General features: G+C 50.0%; 1 protein-coding gene across 1 annotated transcript in view; it reads right to left on the minus strand.

The window, feature by feature from the left end:
- Positions 1-892: 892 nt before the first annotated feature.
- F5 (coagulation factor V) overlaps positions 893-18,076 on the minus strand; it is a 728,300-nt gene continuing 711,116 nt past the window's right edge. The window contains exon 25 of the mRNA XM_069204171.1: positions 893-1,893. Coding sequence (XP_069060272.1) covers positions 1,747-1,893 — 147 coding nt within the window. The 3' untranslated portion in view covers positions 893-1,746. The remainder of the gene's footprint in view (positions 1,894-18,076) is intronic.

The raw sequence follows: 18,076 nt of genomic DNA on the forward strand, positions 1-18,076 counted from the left end.
TTAACAGACTAGAATGTTGCTCAACCAAGAAGACTCTAGTCCACATATGGGTACACATAACAACTCAAGAGTTCACTGGTGGCATTTGTATCATGGTAAGGGTACATGAATGATTCTAAGTTCACTTTGAAATTCTATCACTTTTAATACATGTCCATCAAATCAATGTATCTAGACTGTAAACTTCCGATTATATGATTGCTGGCGAGATTGATAAAGTGAAAAGGGAATTACGCTATATAAGATTGGGACATTCCATGCCAAGAAAGAGTGTTGGAGGTGGCAGACTGGTTTCCATCTTGAACATAGAAATGTATGTGATATGTTGTGAAACCTTACTGGAAACATTCCCCTCCAGGATCATAATGAAAAGAAAGCAGCTGCCCTGTATAGTGTTGTCAGAGTGGCATACAGGGTAAGAAAGTGTCAAGGAGGCAAGAATGCTTCTGGGGTGTTCCCCACACGACAATGGGCATCTGTGAAGCAACCGGTAACATACACATGAGGTGCTGCATGTGCAGCATGGGATTTACATAGTGACTACCCCATGGTCCACTCATAGAGCTTAACTCCTGGAGCTCTGTTAATGTTTTTAAAATTAGTTATGTTGTTTTACAGTCTGTTTTGCATTTTAAATGTGGTGATTTGGACTAAGTTGCAAAATTTTCCTTACTCCGTAAATGTTCGAAAAGTGTTCACAGACATTGTTACCTGTGATGTCTTGGTGAGCATCTTCCTCCAGAGTGAGCTACTCCAATTCCACTGACTTTTCTAGCCTCCTGTGGATTTTTTTCTCAGCAGTGTTTTGGTTGAATAGCTGTCTGTCAGTAAAGTTTGGCCTGGCGTTAGCCAAGACCTTTTAATTTTACTAAAATGAGACACGTACAATAGGTGGATAGATAGCTAGATATATTCACATATGTAGGTACAAATATCTTAACCAGTCTTTCAGCCATTGTTCTGTTGTTACTCACATAATACCTCTACGCAGTCTACAGCTTGCAGCAGTGGAGTAGTCCACTTCAGCTGTTGGCTAACTTCACTGTGAGCGACTGCATTTTCCATTTCATGAGGAGCACATATATTCACAAAGTAGCCTCTTCCATGCTAAGGCCCATTCTAGCTACTTGTGCTTTTTGGGACCCAAATATTTTTGCTACTAGTCATTTTTGCTATATTGCAGAGGGGGCAGCATTTCCCCAAGCAGTACGGTTTTACAAAAACCTTGACAAAACAAAACTACCATTGCTAAAGCCAAAAAGCTATCAGTTGGAAGATGTGACCTCCACCCATGTGTCCGAAAAACTAACATTGTGCAGAATTTTGACCCTATGTCCTGAATTTTGACCCTTTGTCCTGAATGTTTATACCCACTGTCCAGAGTTCGCCTCTATGCCAGGTGGTCACCCTACCGCGGATGTAGCTGGTAACTGACTGTAGATTCTTGGAATGGGGGATCTGAACTAGGTCCGATTTTTCTGCAACTGCACTAAGATGCCGGCCTATAGGTCCCTGCACGCTCTGTGCTGTCTGATGAAAAGACAGTCCTCAGCGATTATCAGCCTCATGATGTTTACTTGTAAAACAGATGGAATGGCAGTCTGCAATCTGTAGCCGAGAGCTCCTGCATTAATTTTTCATGGTAGCACTGGGGCATTGTTGACTGGCATGAATGTATGACAGAAGTGAAGCTGTGGTACATGTCCTTTAAGGTCTTCAAGAAGTCTGATATAGGAATGGAAGGCCCTATAAGACATCGCAGCCCATAAGTTCAAATCTAAGTGCAATGCTTTGGTTCCATGTTTTGGGAATTATTCGGATAAACCTGGAAATTATAGGGGGATTAAATCGATTCTTGACATGCCCTTGGCTGTTCTCGTTTCCAATGAAAATCTGAAAAAAAGAGGAAAGAGTAAATGTGTTACAGAATGCATTTGTCACTTTCGTTAATTGATTCTTTTTTGCAATATTATTTGTATTGTTTGAGTGCAGGTCCTAACTAGTAATGCGGAGACAGTGCAATTAACTTCTGTTATTTTCCTGAACCCTCTGGGCAAGCACCCTAACGTTCAGGCCTCACATGGAGTCATAAACTTACATTATCCATATATCCTTCATGCTCTGTTCTGCATTGTCACTAAACTCAACATGAATTATAATTAGCCTGTACCCTACTTCTAAGTCTTCTGTTTGGCTGAGCAAATCTCATCATTCCTAGACAATTAATTTTTGGGGGGTATTTTTGTTTTCAGAATGCCTAATAGAACCTTTAGCACTGTACTCACATTCTCAGGTGATGTAAGTTTTGCATTTTGTATTGATGATTGATTTATCTTACTTTCTGTGACCTCATTATTTGATCTCGAGGTTTTGGTACTATGATTCTGCAGCCAGTAAGTATCTGCTCTGTTCACAGGGTAATCTAGATATTCCTTTCTGCACGAAGGTGAAAGCTGAAACACCCCTCAGACACAAACATACTGAATAAAACACTTGTAAATTAAAAGATGACCAGAGACCAATATTGGTCAGAATTAGATGTAAGTTGTTAATCATGATTATATTTTTGTTCTGCAAATTAAACATTAAATTCAATTAAACATGAAATCACAACGTGGTGCTTTTTAGGCCGGGTCTCGAAACGTGTTTTTTCAAGGCTCACATGCTGAATGTACTTTATATTTACCAGTGACTGGTAATACCTGTGCACATTCAGGTGTCTTCACAGTGTTCCGTAACATACAAGACTTTCACTGAAAGATGCAAAAATGACTACCAACATCTTAAGCCAACACTGGCAAATTTATGTAGCCTATAGAAATTAACTACAAGTCTTTAGAGAAGGAAATGTGAATATGCAAAATTATATGTTGAAGCATCTAGTAACAGCCTGCAGTAATGGCCCTTTATGAAATACCTTTCTGGTACCTGTACCTGACTTGAGAGGGGGACAACTAGTAAAGTCACTCAAACCATAGATATTTGCATAGTCTCCTAGATGCATGCATGCAAAGTAGTGATGTTCTAACTATAAATAACAGAGAAATTCTTATTCTTCCTAGTACTAAAACCCCTCTAGGTAAACACTTAACAAATAGAAAAGACACAAGAACTAAATAACAATACAAATAAATATAAAAACACATATTAGGTTACAAAAACTATTTATTTTAGAAGGACGTAGATCATGCCCATAGTAGTCTTCCGCAAAGGAATTAAATAAAGAATCCTAAACAATTCTACTGTATCACTGGAGCCAAGTTACTTGTAGGTGGGGATTATATTGTGTACCTGTATGAGGAAAAGAGATAAGGAATAGCATCAGTTTGTGCAGGCCTGCCTAAATTCATTTGGTAAGTCTTCCCCATCAGAGAACGTCTTTGGCTATTTTAAGGAGATCTCTAATCCGTGCATATTTTGCAGAGAAGTGTGGACCAGCCACTAACCAAATTTGGACTTGAAAAAGTTGCCTTGCAAGCAGGAACTATCTTTTATGAAATTCCTTGTTAAAAGTAAGCAGACTCTGAGGACAAGAATGGCATTTTCTCTCGTTAGGTTGTCAGGAACAATTACACCTTTGATTTACTGGGAAGAGTCAATCTACTTCAATGAACCAGCACACGTGGCTGGCATTTTCTTAGGGGCTTAAAATCCCTTAAATCAAGACGGTATGAAGATTTTACGAGCCCACCCTGTAGATCTTTGCTAGAGTTTCTTCTGCAAAGCTCTTTGAAGTCTTGTGCTAGAGGCGCTGGTCAAGAAATGGAGAGAGGTACCAAGCTGGCATCAGCCATTGTTGGCACTAGGCTACTGCAGTTCAGTAGGATAAAGGTGTCCCTAAACGACAGCAATGTGTATCCAGATGTGATGTAGAAGAATTTTCCTCTCACACATATCTTCATGATGTAAAATAATTCTCCAGTTACACATATCTTCATATGTTTCTTCAGAAACATTGTAGACTCTGTGGAAAGCAGTTAAAATAGCTTCTACCTAAATACCCCAGATGTCTTAGGGTACCGGGACTCCACGAGCACCAAAGCAAAATCCTCATGGCTGTCTAGGATTGGAATGCTTCCAGTAGCTTTCTTTGCCCAAATGCCCCAACCACCACCACCTAAATCTGGTCATCTCACACCCAGCTCTGGCTCTGCTCCTTGCTCTTTGCACAAGTCTTGGCAGATTTTGTATTGGTTTGAGATCTGTTTCTTTGATGTTTGCCCACCACTGTCCTCACTAGAGATGTTTATGGCTCTTGTAAGCATCACTGCTATCAATTAGGTCATCGAGGTCTCCATATTTGGGACTGGAGAAAGGAGAAGATCTTCACTTTGTTTGTGCCACAAACCACAATTCTTGGTCTGCTGTGGTTTCCACTGGTTAACCCGAGTGAAAACTACCAATCATCCACAGTAGAAGCACTTCCGTTGCCATCGGCTGGCATATGGAGTCACAAAGCAAGTTACTCACTGATTGCTTAAAAGTACATTCAAGGAATCCTCTTCTGTTGCTTTTGGGTTGATTCCATATTTTTTACTGGTGGCTTAACAGTGCTTCTAGTGACTGGTCTATTGTTGCTCTTGGCTGGCTTTGATTCAACTGCTTACCAATACTCCTAATGACGAGTTAGCATATGATTGACATCCCCATTTATTCCAACATTTTTATGTTTACAGCAGGTTTACAAACCTTACTTTACTCACCCACTAAATAACAAACAAGACAAACTATTACCAAAATCTTTTTCAACTATGCAATTCAAAATAATGTCCAGGAACCAATGCAACTTGGTGCACTTCACGGCCTTTTCGGGGGGATGAAGTGCTATATAAATGCTACAATACAATATGGAGAGATTCTACTGCTAGGAGCTCCAAGGAGAATTCTGCATCTTTAGTGAAAAAGGTTGATTTGAGCAATTTTAATAAAATGCCATAGCAAAATATGAGCTTTTTGTAGTTAAACAATTCAAAGTTCCAGCACACTTTGGACAATTGGGCTCACACTGTTATAAGGAATTTGGGTGGTTGAATTAAAAGAAATAATGTTAAGATTATGACAATGTGTTTACGAACATGGCTACAGGTTTAAAGTGTAGCTGTAAGGCTACAATAGCAGGCCTGAAACTTTTTTTCTCTTGTTTCTTAAGAGGATGTCACAATTCGAACTGCAGTCCACATGTGACATTTTAACTTTCTATGCGATTTATATATTTTCTGCACCTTATACTATGCCTTAAAGGAAACATAAGAAAGCCAATGAGGGATCAGCCAATTTCCTCATGCTTTAGGAATCAGAGGACATGCACTGGGCACAGGAAAGCAGCAGAGTCTATAAAAGAGAAACAGAAATCAACAGAAAATAGGTGTGACAACACAGAAAATGCATTTTCTCACAATGCAAAAATTGCACCAGTGTCATGAAGGTTAAGGACCACATATGGACTGCAGAGTGTATGTACATACCCAACATATGTGACAGACATAGATGACTTTTAGGATCTCCATTGTGTTCTGGTTGTACTGCAGTTTAAAAAGAAGTGCAGCAAAACATGACATTTAAATGTTGCCATATCCATGTACCAAAAAACTACTTAATGTGTTCAGTTACCTAGAAAGTGAGCCTTGTCACAAGGCAATGTGTCAGGAATCAGCAAGGTATGCAGTGTTTGAGAATAGCTATGAGAACACCTGTGAGGCGTATTCTTTTAAGGCTGTTTTAAACCAGCCTTTGGCGGCTGGGGCACAGTGAGCAGCATTCCAGCATGGGTCAAAGGTTTGACTTATGGATCACGACAGGCAGAAGCATTAGTTAAACAACATGAAGCCTTTAAGAAGTTGTGTGGCAACTTTCCATATTGAAGTGTGTTAGATATGGCATCCTTGCTGCGGTTTCCTTTGACTTTTTACCTTTAGATCCCCTGCTTTTCTGACATTAAGACTGCCAACCAGTGCTAAAGTGCATGTGCTCTCTGCTTAAAACATGTTAACATTGGCATATCCCCAATAGGCATGTTTAATTTATTTATAAGTCCCTATAAAGTGCACTACCTGTGCTCAGGGCCTTTAAATTAAATGCTAGTAGTGGGCCTGCGGCACTGATTGTGCCACCCATTTCAGTAGCCCTTCAAACACGTCTCAGGCCTTCCATTGCAGAGTCAGTGTATGCAGTTTTAAACTGCCATGTCAACAGGTCAATTTAATCCTCTTGCCAGACCCAAACCTTCGTTTTTAATAAATAAAGCTCACCCCTAAGGTAAGCCCTGGACAGCCCAAGGGCAGCGTGCAATGTGGGGCATGTCCGGTTAAGTTTTACAAGTCCTAACAGAGAAAACTCTTAAATTTGTTTTTCCCTACTGCAAGGCCTATCCCTCGCATAGGATAACATTAGGATTCCCTTATTACATTTTATAAGTGGAATTTCCAATTGGGAAGAGATGGGAGCTTCAAATTAGGTGTCTCTGGAACAACAATTTAAAATCACAAATCATGGCGAAGTCAGAATTTAAATTGTAATTCTAAAAATGAAATTTTTAGAAAGTTGGCATTTTCTTACTTTAACCATTTGGTGCCTTCTACACGTCTCTGAATACACTTCTGGTGTGGGTGACAGCAGGCTTCGTGCACCACCTCTAGCTAGCCACACACAAAGGGAGCTTAAATGTGACTGGAGGGCCATCCACAGCCTGATGGGCCATCGTGGGCAAGATGGGAGGGAGGAGCTGACACCTACAATTGAATATGCTATGTCCTGTCCCCACACAAAAGGTTGCATACCCCCTGTAGTGCGACTGTAGACAGGCAGGGACGGGGTGGGAAGGAAGGGTAGGGACTCTGTGCACTCCAAAGGTCTCTCTTCAAAGTCTCCCCACAACAAAGGCACAACTGGGTATAAGTACTGGACCTCAGACATCAAAAACTCAAAAAGTACTGGACCTCAGACACTACCAACTCAGTATACTCTGCCTGAAGAAGGACTACTGTGCTGCCTGAAAGGATTGCCACTGTGGTGGACTGCAACCCTGCTGGACTCCTGCTTTGCTGTGCTGACCTGATGCCCTCCTTGCCTGGGAGTGAGAAGGACTGGACCTGCATCTCTCCAACCCAGAACCAAAGTGACTTAAAGGGCTGGCTAGCTTGCCTCCTGTATCTAAAGTCTCAGTGACACAAAGGACTTCCAACTCACATGCTACAGCACCTGGACTCTACTAACTGTGAGTCTTGCCCCGCCAAGTGGTGCTAAGTGGTGCCGATCCAATCCTGGGCCTGTGGAATTGGCTATAAAGTGCTGCTGAAGTCAAATCAGTGTATTGTTACTGCTGCACGGATTAGACCTCTTGCATCACCCCTGTTGCGTGGATCGGAGCTGGTGCATCAGCCCCCATTGCACTGATCGCAGTTGACGCATTGCCTAGTCAAAGCAGATCGACTTCATTGCATTGCATTCGGAACTTCTGCATCTCAGAACCAATGCATCACTGCTGTTGTGTGGAGAATTCAATGCATACTTGCTACTCTGTGGAAAGGATCAATGCATCCCCTCCACTGCGGGGATCAACACTGGTGCATCGCTTCAGTCTGGTCCCCATATCATCAACGTTGACACAACCAGGATTAAGGTACTTTTGTTCAGTGGGCCTTTACTGGGTCCCTGTAGCTGACCTGTATTTCATCACGGTGGGCCTGACCTTTTCCCTTGTTTTCAGTACAGCATGACAAGATATCACTGATTGGCATTTCTTGCTTATTTATTAAATCAAGCTCTAGTTTTCTAACTAGGTGTTTTCATTATTTTACTGTTTGAAGTGCTACACAAATACTTAACACAATGGGGGTTATTACAACTTTGGAGGAGGTGTTAATCTGTCCCAAAAGTGACGGTAAAGTGATGGATATACCACCAGCCGTATTACGAGTCCATTATATCCTATGGAACTCGTAATACGGACTGGTGGTATATCCGTCACTTTACCGTCACTTTTGGGACGGATTAACACCTCCTCCAAAGTTGTAATAACCCCCTATGTCTCTTAAGTTAAGCCTCACTGCTGTATGCCAAGCTACCAGAGGGTGAGCACAGGTTAACTTAGAATGTGTTCAGAACTTACCTTGACTTGGATAGTGGTTCCTGCTCGGACAGGGTGCATACATCTGCCAACCAGAAACCAAATTTCTAACATATTGGCTTTCCACTAGTTCACCACTTCCAATCCCTCACCTTTGATTTTTTTTTTCCATGATTTGTTTTAAATCTTACTTATAAAGCACACTGTCACTCCATGCAGAGCATCCTGGCACTATCTCAGCCAAATAACCACTCCCTCTCAGGGACAACCCGTATTTAGAGATCTTTAAAGGAAAAAAGGACAATAGCCATGGAGGGTTAAATCAACTGGCTACACAACTCATGAAGTACTGAAAAAAGCCAGGTTTTCAGGTGTTTCTTAAAGACAACTTCAATTTCCACAAATCTCAAAGAGCAAGGGAGCTTATTCCAGGCCTTATAGCCTAATGAGGTAAAAGATTTTCCAGCTCTGGTTTTAAGTGTAAAATTAGGAATTCGTAAGAGATTGGTGTTAGAAGATCTAAGAGTTCTTGAGTCCAGTAACAATGGGAAAGGTATTTCAGGCCTGTTAAGTGGAAAGCTCTGAATACCAAAGTCAGATATTTAAAAAAAAAACAGTGCTAGTGCCCTGGAGTCCTTAGAAACTGAGCTTTTGTGGGGAATCTTAACAACTAGTCTTACTAATGCATTTTGGACCACTTGAAGCTTGTACTGTAAATGCTTGGCAATGCCTGAGTACAAGTTATTATAGTAGTCCAGCCTTGATGAAATAAGCGCAAAAGCTACTATTTTCTTGCTGCAAGTGGGAGAAATTCAAAAACCTTTTTCAGAGGTTTAATCAGAGAAAAGCTTGTGACACTTATAGAACTTGAGGCCGAAAAGACAGGGCGCCATCAAATTTGATACCTAGATTCAAGGCTACCTCCAATGGTGGCAGAGTGGGCATAAAGTGGTTAGGTGCCTGATATGTTGACCTTGCTTTTTGGATTTATTTTTGGCTTTGTCATGATTTTCTCCTTTTCCCTTCCCTGCTCAGAAGAGCCCTGATCTGTTACCTGATTCTTGGACTTACTAGCTTTGCTACTGCATGACTTAGCTTAACTGTAGATTTCCTTTCTGAAGCTAGTGACTATACCTGTTTATTATTCACTTATTGTGAGCGTTTGGTGCTTTTCCCTGATTAGGGTGTCTTTCTATTACTAGAGTGTCTCCATGTATACCCATGCTGCAATTGAGACGTAACACCTGAAAGAGCCATGCTAAAGAAGACCTGGGCCTGCTGTCTCTCTCTCTCACCTGCTCTCTTTTTTTCTCTTTCCCTTCTCTCAAACCAATTCCACCTTCTCTTTGATGTTAGGCATTGTCTGGTAGGATGCAGGGAGTGACGCAAACCACTGTTAGAACTCAGTAGATAACATTTACAAACATATAAAAAGAGGCTAATCTACATATTTTAAATTGGTGCCCTTTCAGTGACAGAAGGCTTAAGAGCTTTTTTCACTGTCTCTTGGGACAATGCTGCAGAAGCCAATCAATTTTTTCCACTTAATGTTTAATATTTAATTTCGTGGTAAAAACAGGTTTTTGATAACTTTGGAGGAAAAGTAACTATGTAAAAGTGTACTTCTGGCTATCTGAGCCAGAGAAGTGAAAAGTGGTTTTCCAACTCATCATACCTCCATAGGCCATTATATATTCCTGGTTGAATGATTACTTTGCTTGCCATAGGACAATAGCATAGTCTCTGAACCCATGAAGGCAGAAGTGTTTCAACAACTGGCCACTTAGCTGGGATTGTCCATCTGAAAATGGTACTGGACAGCTAACAGAACAAATGACAGCCTTAACACTTCCTCTTTTGACTAGCTGAGCACAAATGGGGCTAACGGAATCTGCTTCTATTTATGTCCAGAGACCTCCTACAGTCTTTGGTTCTAACCCCAGCAGAAGGGAGAACCTGTTCTAACTATGACAGAGCGGAGGCAAGCTTATATAATGTGGGAGTGTCTAGGAGCCTGACTGCAGTCCTTCAAGAGCGAAGGAGGGATCGGCCATCCTGAAGTTAGTGCTTCTTGGAATTTTTGCAGTTAACTAAAAAGAAAATTGGCATAGGGTGAGAATGTAGGCAGGCAAGGGTAGGGAAAACTCCCCAGTCATTTGCTAGTGCACAGGATAAGATTGGACTAAACACCACCTACCCAGAACACTACTGGACCTGGGAAGACTACACCTCAAAAAGAAGGCCTCACTAGAAATATGAAGACTATTGTCTCTTGCTGGCACCCTTGGACTGGAACTGTGTTCCACAATTTAGGTGGCTGACAACTTGTTTAGCTGCTTCAGGGACACAAAAAGGAGAGGCAGTCTTGGCTCCAAGTGGGCCCAAATGACCACAGAAGACTGGATCCTGCAAGAGCCCTGGATGGAGACAGAACTTGTGTCTAGACACTTGCCCTGAGGAACTAGGGGGTGCAAGATAGATGAGAAAGAACTTTTACAGCAGTTAGAGAAAAGTGGAATTTAGTAATTTTCCACCTCTGCAGCACTAGGACAAGATGTTGAGGTTGCCTAGGGATGTCACACCCAAGGTGGGCAAGAAAAACAGGGTCAACCATCTCGGACGTTTTTGCAGCACTGAAAACAGGTTCAGCGCTACCTCGAGGCAAAGGTATCTGTTTCAGTGGAGCCTTCCCTGTCTACAGCTTCCAGCCATGCCTTGCCGGAGAATATTGAGAACTTAAAAAGTGACTAAGTACAAAGATAAAACATTAGAATGGGGCGAGGCTGCAAGCCTCTCTCAGCAATGAAGCGACTGCCATGGTTTAGGTGCCAAAACCAAAGACTTCATTTGGAGCATGATAATGACAACATTACTGACTTAAATAGACCCTCCCTGATCTCAGGCTTGTTCCTTCTTGGGTGAATGATTTTAACTTCTCATTCAGATACTAAGGGGGTGATTCTAACCCTGGCGGTCGGTGTTAAAGCGGCGGCCAACCCGCCAACAGGCTGGCGGTAAAAAATATGGAATTCTGACCCTGGCGGGAACCGCCAACACAGACAGCCACTTTAACACTCCGACCGCCACGGCGGTACAAACAAACAGCGCGGCGGTCACCGCCAACAGCCAGGCGGCAGACAATGTACCGCCCACACTATCACAACTCACCAATCCGCCACCTTTTCCGGGGCGGGAGCACCGCCGATAAAAACACGGCGGAAACAGACTACGAACGGGAAAACGCTCACCACTACGCACTCCAGGAGGAAGGAGGACAGCATGGAACCCGAATTAAACATCCTACCTGCTCTCGTCTACCTTCTCATCTACCACGAGTACGAAGTCCGGCGCAGACGACAACGGTGAGTACTGCACCTACGACACACGGGAGGGGGGAGGACGAAAGGTTACGGGCACACACATATGCGACCCCCCCCCCCCAACTATGTACACACCAATGCAGAGCAACAAGTCACAGTGACACCACCCAAACACCCCTGAAAAATGCTAGGACATAATCAAATTTGGAATAAATATTTATGTACCAAAAAGCTCCTGAAAATTATCGTACAACCATGAAAAATATTCACAAGAAAACAAATGACATACACATCAGTGTATAACTGAAGTAACAAGTCCTGCACATCCTACGAATTCATCATGTCCGTGGGCCAAAGTTTTGAGAAACAAGGGCAAAGCCCACACAGGAGACCTGAGTCCTTTGGAGAGAACACTGCAGGGGCATCAGATGTAAAAACTACAGGCACCTCAGGGGGAAGGGAAGGGGGGGGCACCACAGCCACATGAGTCCACGACGCCAGATCCACGAGGAGCCACCATGCCCACTGTACCATCCTGGGGAGTGCAAAGCCACAGTCTCTCAATGTCTCTACAGTGGGTGGGCTGCCCACTGTACCATCCTGGGGAGTGCAAAGCCACAGTCTCTCAATGTCACTACAGTGGGTGGGCTGCCCACTGTACCATCCTGGGGAGTGCAAAGCCACAGTCTCTCAATTTCTCTACAGTGGGTGGGCTGCCCACTGTACCATCCTGGGGAGTGCAAAGCCACAGTCTCTCAAAGTCTCTACAGTGGGTGGGCTGCCCACTGTACCATCCTGGGGAGTGCAAAGCCACAGTCTCTCAATGTCACTACAGTGGGTGGGCTGCCCACTGTACCATCCTGGGGAGTGCAAAGCCACAGTCTCTCAATGTCTCTACAGTGGGTGGGCTGCCCACTGTACCATCCTGGGGAGTGCAAAGCCACAGTCTCTCAATGTCACTACAGTGGGTGGGCTGCCCACTGTACCATCCTGGGGAGTGCAAAGCCACAGTCTCTCAATGTCACTACAGTGGGTGGGCTGCCCACTGTACCATCCTGGGGAGTGCAAAGCCACAGTCTCTCAATGTCTCTACAGTGGGTGGGCTGCCCACTGTACCATCCTGGGGAGTGCAAAGCCACAGTCTCTCAATGTCACTACAGTGGGTGGGCTGCCCACTGTACCATCCTGGGGAGTGCAAAGCCACAGTCTCTCAATGTCTCTACAGTGGGTGGGCTGCCCACTGTACCATCCTGGGGAGTGCAAAGCCACAGTCCATCAGGTGGATGACAGTCTCCACTGGTCAAGGAGGAGGCATGGTGGGCACAGTGAACCATAAACAGTGATTGAGACGGCGGGGCCCAGCGGAGCGGTGCTTGAGACGGCGGGGCCCAGCGGAGCGGTGCTTGAGACGGCGGGGCCCAGCGGAGCGGTGCTTGAGACGGCGGGGCCCAGCGGAGCGGTGCTTGAGACGGCGGGGCCCAGCGGAGCGGTGCTTGAGAAGAAGGGCCCAGCGGAGCGGTGCCTGAGACGGCGGGGCCCAGCGGAGCGGTGCCTGAGACGGCGGGGCCCAGCGGAGCGGTGCTTGAGAAGAAGGGCCCAGCGGAGCGGTGCTTGACAGGAAGGGCCCAGCGGAGCGGTGCTTGAGATGAAGGGCCCAGCGGAGCGGTGCTTGAGACGGCGGGGCCCAGCGGAGCGGTGCTTGAGAAGAAGGGCCCAGCGGAGCGGTGCTTGACAGGAAGGGCCCAGCGGAGCGGTGCTTGAGATGAAGGGCCCAGCGGAGCGGTGCTTGAGACGGCGGGGCCCAGCGGAGCGGTGCTTGAGAAGAAGGGCCCAGCGGAGCGGTGCTTGACAGGAAGGGCCCAGCGGAGCGGTGCTTGAGATGAAGGGCCCAGCGGAGCGGTGCTTGAGACGGCGGGGCCCAGTGGAGCGGTGCTTGAGACGGCGGGGCCCAGCGGAGCGGTGCTTGAGAAGAAGGGCCCAGCGGAGCGGTGCTTGACAGGAAGGGCCCAGCGGAGCGGTGCTTGAGATGAAGGGCCCAGCGGAGCGGTGCTTGAGACGGCGGGGCCCAGCGGAGCGGTGCTTGAGAAGAAGGGCCCAGCGGAGCGGTGCTTGACAGGAAGGGCCCAGCGGAGCGGTGCTTGAGACGGCGGGGCCCAGCGGAGCGGTGCTTGAGACGGCGGGGCCCAGCGGAGCGGTGCTTGAGACGGCGGGGCCCAGCGGAGCGGTGCTTGAGAAGAAGGGCCCAGCGGAGCGGTGCTTGACAGGAAGGGCCCAGCGGAGCGGTGCTTGACAGGAAGGGCCCAGCGGAGCGGTGCTTGAGATGAAGGGCCCAGCGGAGCGGTGCTTGAGACGGCGGGGCCCAGCGGAGCGGTGCTTGAGAAGAAGGGCCCAGCGGAGCGGTGCTTGACAGCAAGGGCCCAGCGGAGCGGTGCTTGAGATGAAGGGCCCAGCGGAGCGGTGCTTGAGACGGCGGGGCCCAGCGGAGGGGTGCTTGAGAAGAAGGGCCCAGCGGAGTGGTGCTTGACAGGAAGGGCCCAGCGGAGCGGTGCTTGAGATGAAGGGCCCAGCGGAGCGGTGCTTGAGACGGCGGGGCCCAGCGGAGCGGTGCTTGAGAAGAAGGGCCCATCGGAGCGGTGCTTGACAGGAAGGGCCCAGCGGAGCGGTGCTTGAGACGGCGGGGCCCAGCGGAGCGGTGCTTGAGAAGAAGGGCCCAGCGGAGCGGTGCTTGACAGGAAGGGCCCAGCGGAGCGGTGCTTGAGATGAAGGGCCCAGCGGAGCGGTGCTTGAGGCGGCGGGGCCCAGCGGAGCGGTGCTTGAGAAGAAGGGCCCAGCGGAGCGGTGCTTGACAGGAAGGGCCCAGCGGAGCGGTGCTTGAGATGAAGGGCCCAGCGGAGCGGTGCTTGAGACGGCGGGGCCCAGTGGAGCGGTGCTTGAGACGGCGGGGCCCAGCGGAGCGGTGCTTGAGAAGAAGGGCCCAGCGGAGCGGTGCTTGACAGGAAGGGCCCAGCGGAGCGGTGCTTGAGATGAAGGGCCCAGCGGAGCGGTACTTGAGACGGCGGGGCCCAGCGGAGCGGTGCTTGAGAAGAAGGGCCCAGCGGAGCGGTGCTTGACAGGAAGGGCCCAGCGGAGCGGTGCTTGAGACGGCGGGGCCCAGCGGAGCGGTGCTTGAGACGGCGGGGCCCAGCGGAGCGGTGCTTGAGACGGCGGGGCCCAGCGGAGCGGTGCTTGAGAAGAAGGGCCCAGCGGAGCGGTGCTTGACAGGAAGGGCCCAGCGGAGCGGTGCTTGAGATGAAGGGCCCAGCGGAGCGGTGCTTGAGACGGCGGGGCCCAGCGGAGCGGTGCTTGAGAAGAAGGGCCCAGCGGAGCGGTGCTTGACAGGAAGGGCCCAGCGGAGCGGTGCTTGAGATGAAGGGCCCAGCGGAGCGGTGCTTGAGAAGAAGGGCCCAGCGGAGCAGTGCTTGACAGGAAGGGCCCAGCGGAGCAGTGCTTGAGACGGCGGGGCCCAGCGGAGCGGTGCTTGAGATGGCGGGGCCCAGCGGAGCGGTGCTTGAGATGGCGGGGCCCAGCGGAGCGGTGCTTGAGAAGAAGGGCCCAGCGGAGCGGTGCCTGAGACGGCGGGGCCCAGCGGAGCGGTGCTTGAGAAGAAGGGCCCAGCGGAGCGGTGCTTGACAGGAAGGGCCCAGCGGAGCGGTGCTTGAGATGAAGGGCCCAGCGGAGCGGTGCTTGAGACGGCGGGGCCCAGCGGAGCGGTGCTTGAGAAGAAGGGCCCAGCGGAGCGGTGCTTGACAGGAAGGGCCCAGCGGAGCGGTGCTTGAGATGAAGGGCCCAGCGGAGCGGTGCTTGAGACGGCGGGGCCCAGCGGAGCGGTGCTTGAGACGGCGGGGCCCTCTTCAGCGGTGCCTATCCTCACGGCGGGGCCCTGTTCAGCGGTGCTCTTCTCCACGGCGGGCCCTGTTCAGCGGTGCCTATCTTCACGGCGGGGCCCTGTTCAGCGGTGCCTATCTTCACGGCAGGGCCCTGTTCAGCGGTGCTCTTCTCCACGGCGGGCCCTGTTCAGCGGTGCTCTTCTGCACCGCGGGCCCTGTTCAGCGGTGCCTATCTTCACGGCGGGGCCCTGTTCAGCGGTGCTCTTCTCCACGGCGGGCCCTGTTCAGCGGTGCTCTTCTGCACCGCGGGCCCTGTTCAGCGGTGCTCTTCTGCACCGCGGGCCCTGTTCAGCGGTGCTCTTCTCCACGGCGGGCCCTGTTCAGCGGTGCCTATCTTCACGGCGGGGCCCTGTTCAGCGGTGCCTATCTTCACGGCGGGGCCCTGTTCAGCAGTGCTCTTCTCCACGGCGGGCCCTGTTCAGCGGTGCTCTGTTCAGCGGTGCTCTTCTCCACGGCGGGCCCTGTTCAGCGGTGCCTATCTTCACGGCGGGGCCCTGTTCAGCGGTGCTCTTCTCCACGGCGGGCCCTGTTCAGCGGTGCTCTTCTGCACCGCGGGCCCTGTTCAGCGGTGCTCTTCTGCACCGCGGGCCCTGTTCAGTGGTGCTCTTCTGCACCGCGGGCCCTGTTCAGCGGTGCTCATCCAGCAGGTCAAGGGAGCCAGACCTGGCCTGGACTCTCTGCTCAGTCGCCCTCGGACCGTGACGTTTCTGGACCCTTCGGGGACGGACTCCTGGCCTCCTTAGTGTCCTCCTTCCCAGCTGGGATGTGACATGTGGGGTCCACCTTCTCCGTGCTCCTGCTGCCCTTCCGCTCCTTTGATGGGGCTCTCGGGCCCTTGCCTCCCCTAGATGGTGTGGGTGGTGAAGTGGCCACACATTGCTCCTTGGGGGCAGCCCTGTCGGTCCTCGCACGGCGGCCCTTGTTTTTGCGGGTCCTCTTGCCGGGAGGGGGGGGGCTGGGGGGGGGGCTGGACGTGTCCTTGCTGCTGATCGATGTGTCACTGCTGGCAAAGGGTGGGCTCCAGAACCCATGCACAACAGTGACACCCGAAGCTGGGCTGGTGGTGGCTGCGGTGCTCTTGGGACTCTTTGAAGATGGAGGGGGGAGCTCATCGGAGGGAAAGAGGTCAAGATTAGCCATGAAAAGTTTTTTAGGGCCAAGGTAAAGGGTAGGAGAAGTGGAGATGGAAGTGGAGGAAGAGGAGGTGGTTGTAGGAGAGTCAGGTGTGCTGTCATTGGGTGAAGGTGCTGGTGCTGTAGGCTGTCGTGAGGTGGATGGCTGTTGGGTGGGTGGCTGCCTGCGTTTGTGTGTCTTGGAAGAGGGGGTGACAGACACAGTGGGAGAGGACACAGGGGACGTGTAAATGGCAGTGGGGGTGGTGACTGCACGAGTGTGGACTGTACTGGAGGGTGAGGTGGTGATGGAACCACTGGCTGATGTTGGGGTGCATGCAGGTGTGAGTGTAGACGTCACAGGGAGGGAGGAGGGAGACGAGGAGGAGGGGGACACAGAGGTGGTTGTGACTGTTGGAATGTCTGCATCTGGGTGAGTGTTTGTGGGATCTGTGGTGCTTGTGTTTGGATGAGCTGCTCTTGGGTGTTGAGGTGTGTGCAGGCTGGTCTGATGGTGTGGATGGGATAGGCTGAGGAACAGGAGACAGAGAAAGGCTGGAGGCAGTAAGAAGAGCGAGGCTGGAAACAGGGACAATGGCTGCCGTCAGTGCTGAGGCCAGAGCAGTGAACGCTTGTTGATGGGCAGCCTGACCCGAATGAATGCCCTCCAGGTACGCATTGCTCTGTTGCACCTCCCTTTGCACACCCTGGATGGCATTCAAAAGGGTCGTCTGCCCAACAATGAGCGTCCTTACCAGGTCAATGAGCTCCGCACTGAGGGCAGCAGGGGCAACAGGGGCAGGGGCTGCGGTGCCTGGGGCGAAGGAGACGCGCGCCTTCCTGGGCGAACGGGCACGGAGCGAAGACTGAGGGGCTGCTGGGAGGGCGGGGCTGGTGCGCTGGGTGGCGGCTGTACCTGTAGAGGCGGGGGGCACGGATGTTGCCGCCACTGCTAGGAAGCTCCCATTCGAGGACGTGTCGCTGTCGCTGCTCTCACCAGCGGTCCCCGTCGTGGTGCTCCCCTCGCCCTCCGGATCACTGGTGCCCTCGGTGTCTGTTCCTGGGCCCACCGGGGCCTTGTGCCCTGCAGCTCCCTCGTGCTCCGATGCCAAATCTCCTCCGCCTGATGATGCTAATGCACACATGCACAAGAAGATGAAGAGAAAGGGTGGGGGGAGAAAAAAGAAGACCAGGTTGAGTGCATGCAATGTCAACACCGTTGGCGGAGAGGACAGACACAGGAGCCTAATGCACTAAGCCGCGCATTCGGGGTACACTACTCAGTACTACTGACTAGGACAACAGGCCAAGAGACGTCAAACGCGCACATGGGAGATGCTGGACCTTCAATGGCTGTACTTGTCACCCTACAGAGGTGGGGGCCGGGGGCACAGGGCCATGCCTAAGGGAGAGGACTACACTACAGAAAGCGCCCTGGCCTAATGTCACCCACAGCCCTCCTCCCCCACCCAGACGCCTCCACTGCGCAGAAAGATAGGAGAATGTGCTGATACTCACCCCCTTGTGTCTGCTGTGATGTCTTAAAGCGCCCATCCAATTCAGGGTAGGCCACCGCCAGGATCCGGGACATCAGGGGGGTCATGGTGCGACTGGCACCCCTCCTAGGTTGGGAGGCCATCCCCAGCAGTGTTT

This window comes from Pleurodeles waltl, chromosome 8 (genome assembly GCF_031143425.1).
Source record: "Pleurodeles waltl isolate 20211129_DDA chromosome 8, aPleWal1.hap1.20221129, whole genome shotgun sequence".
Lineage (NCBI taxonomy): Eukaryota > Metazoa > Chordata > Amphibia > Caudata > Salamandridae > Pleurodeles > Pleurodeles waltl.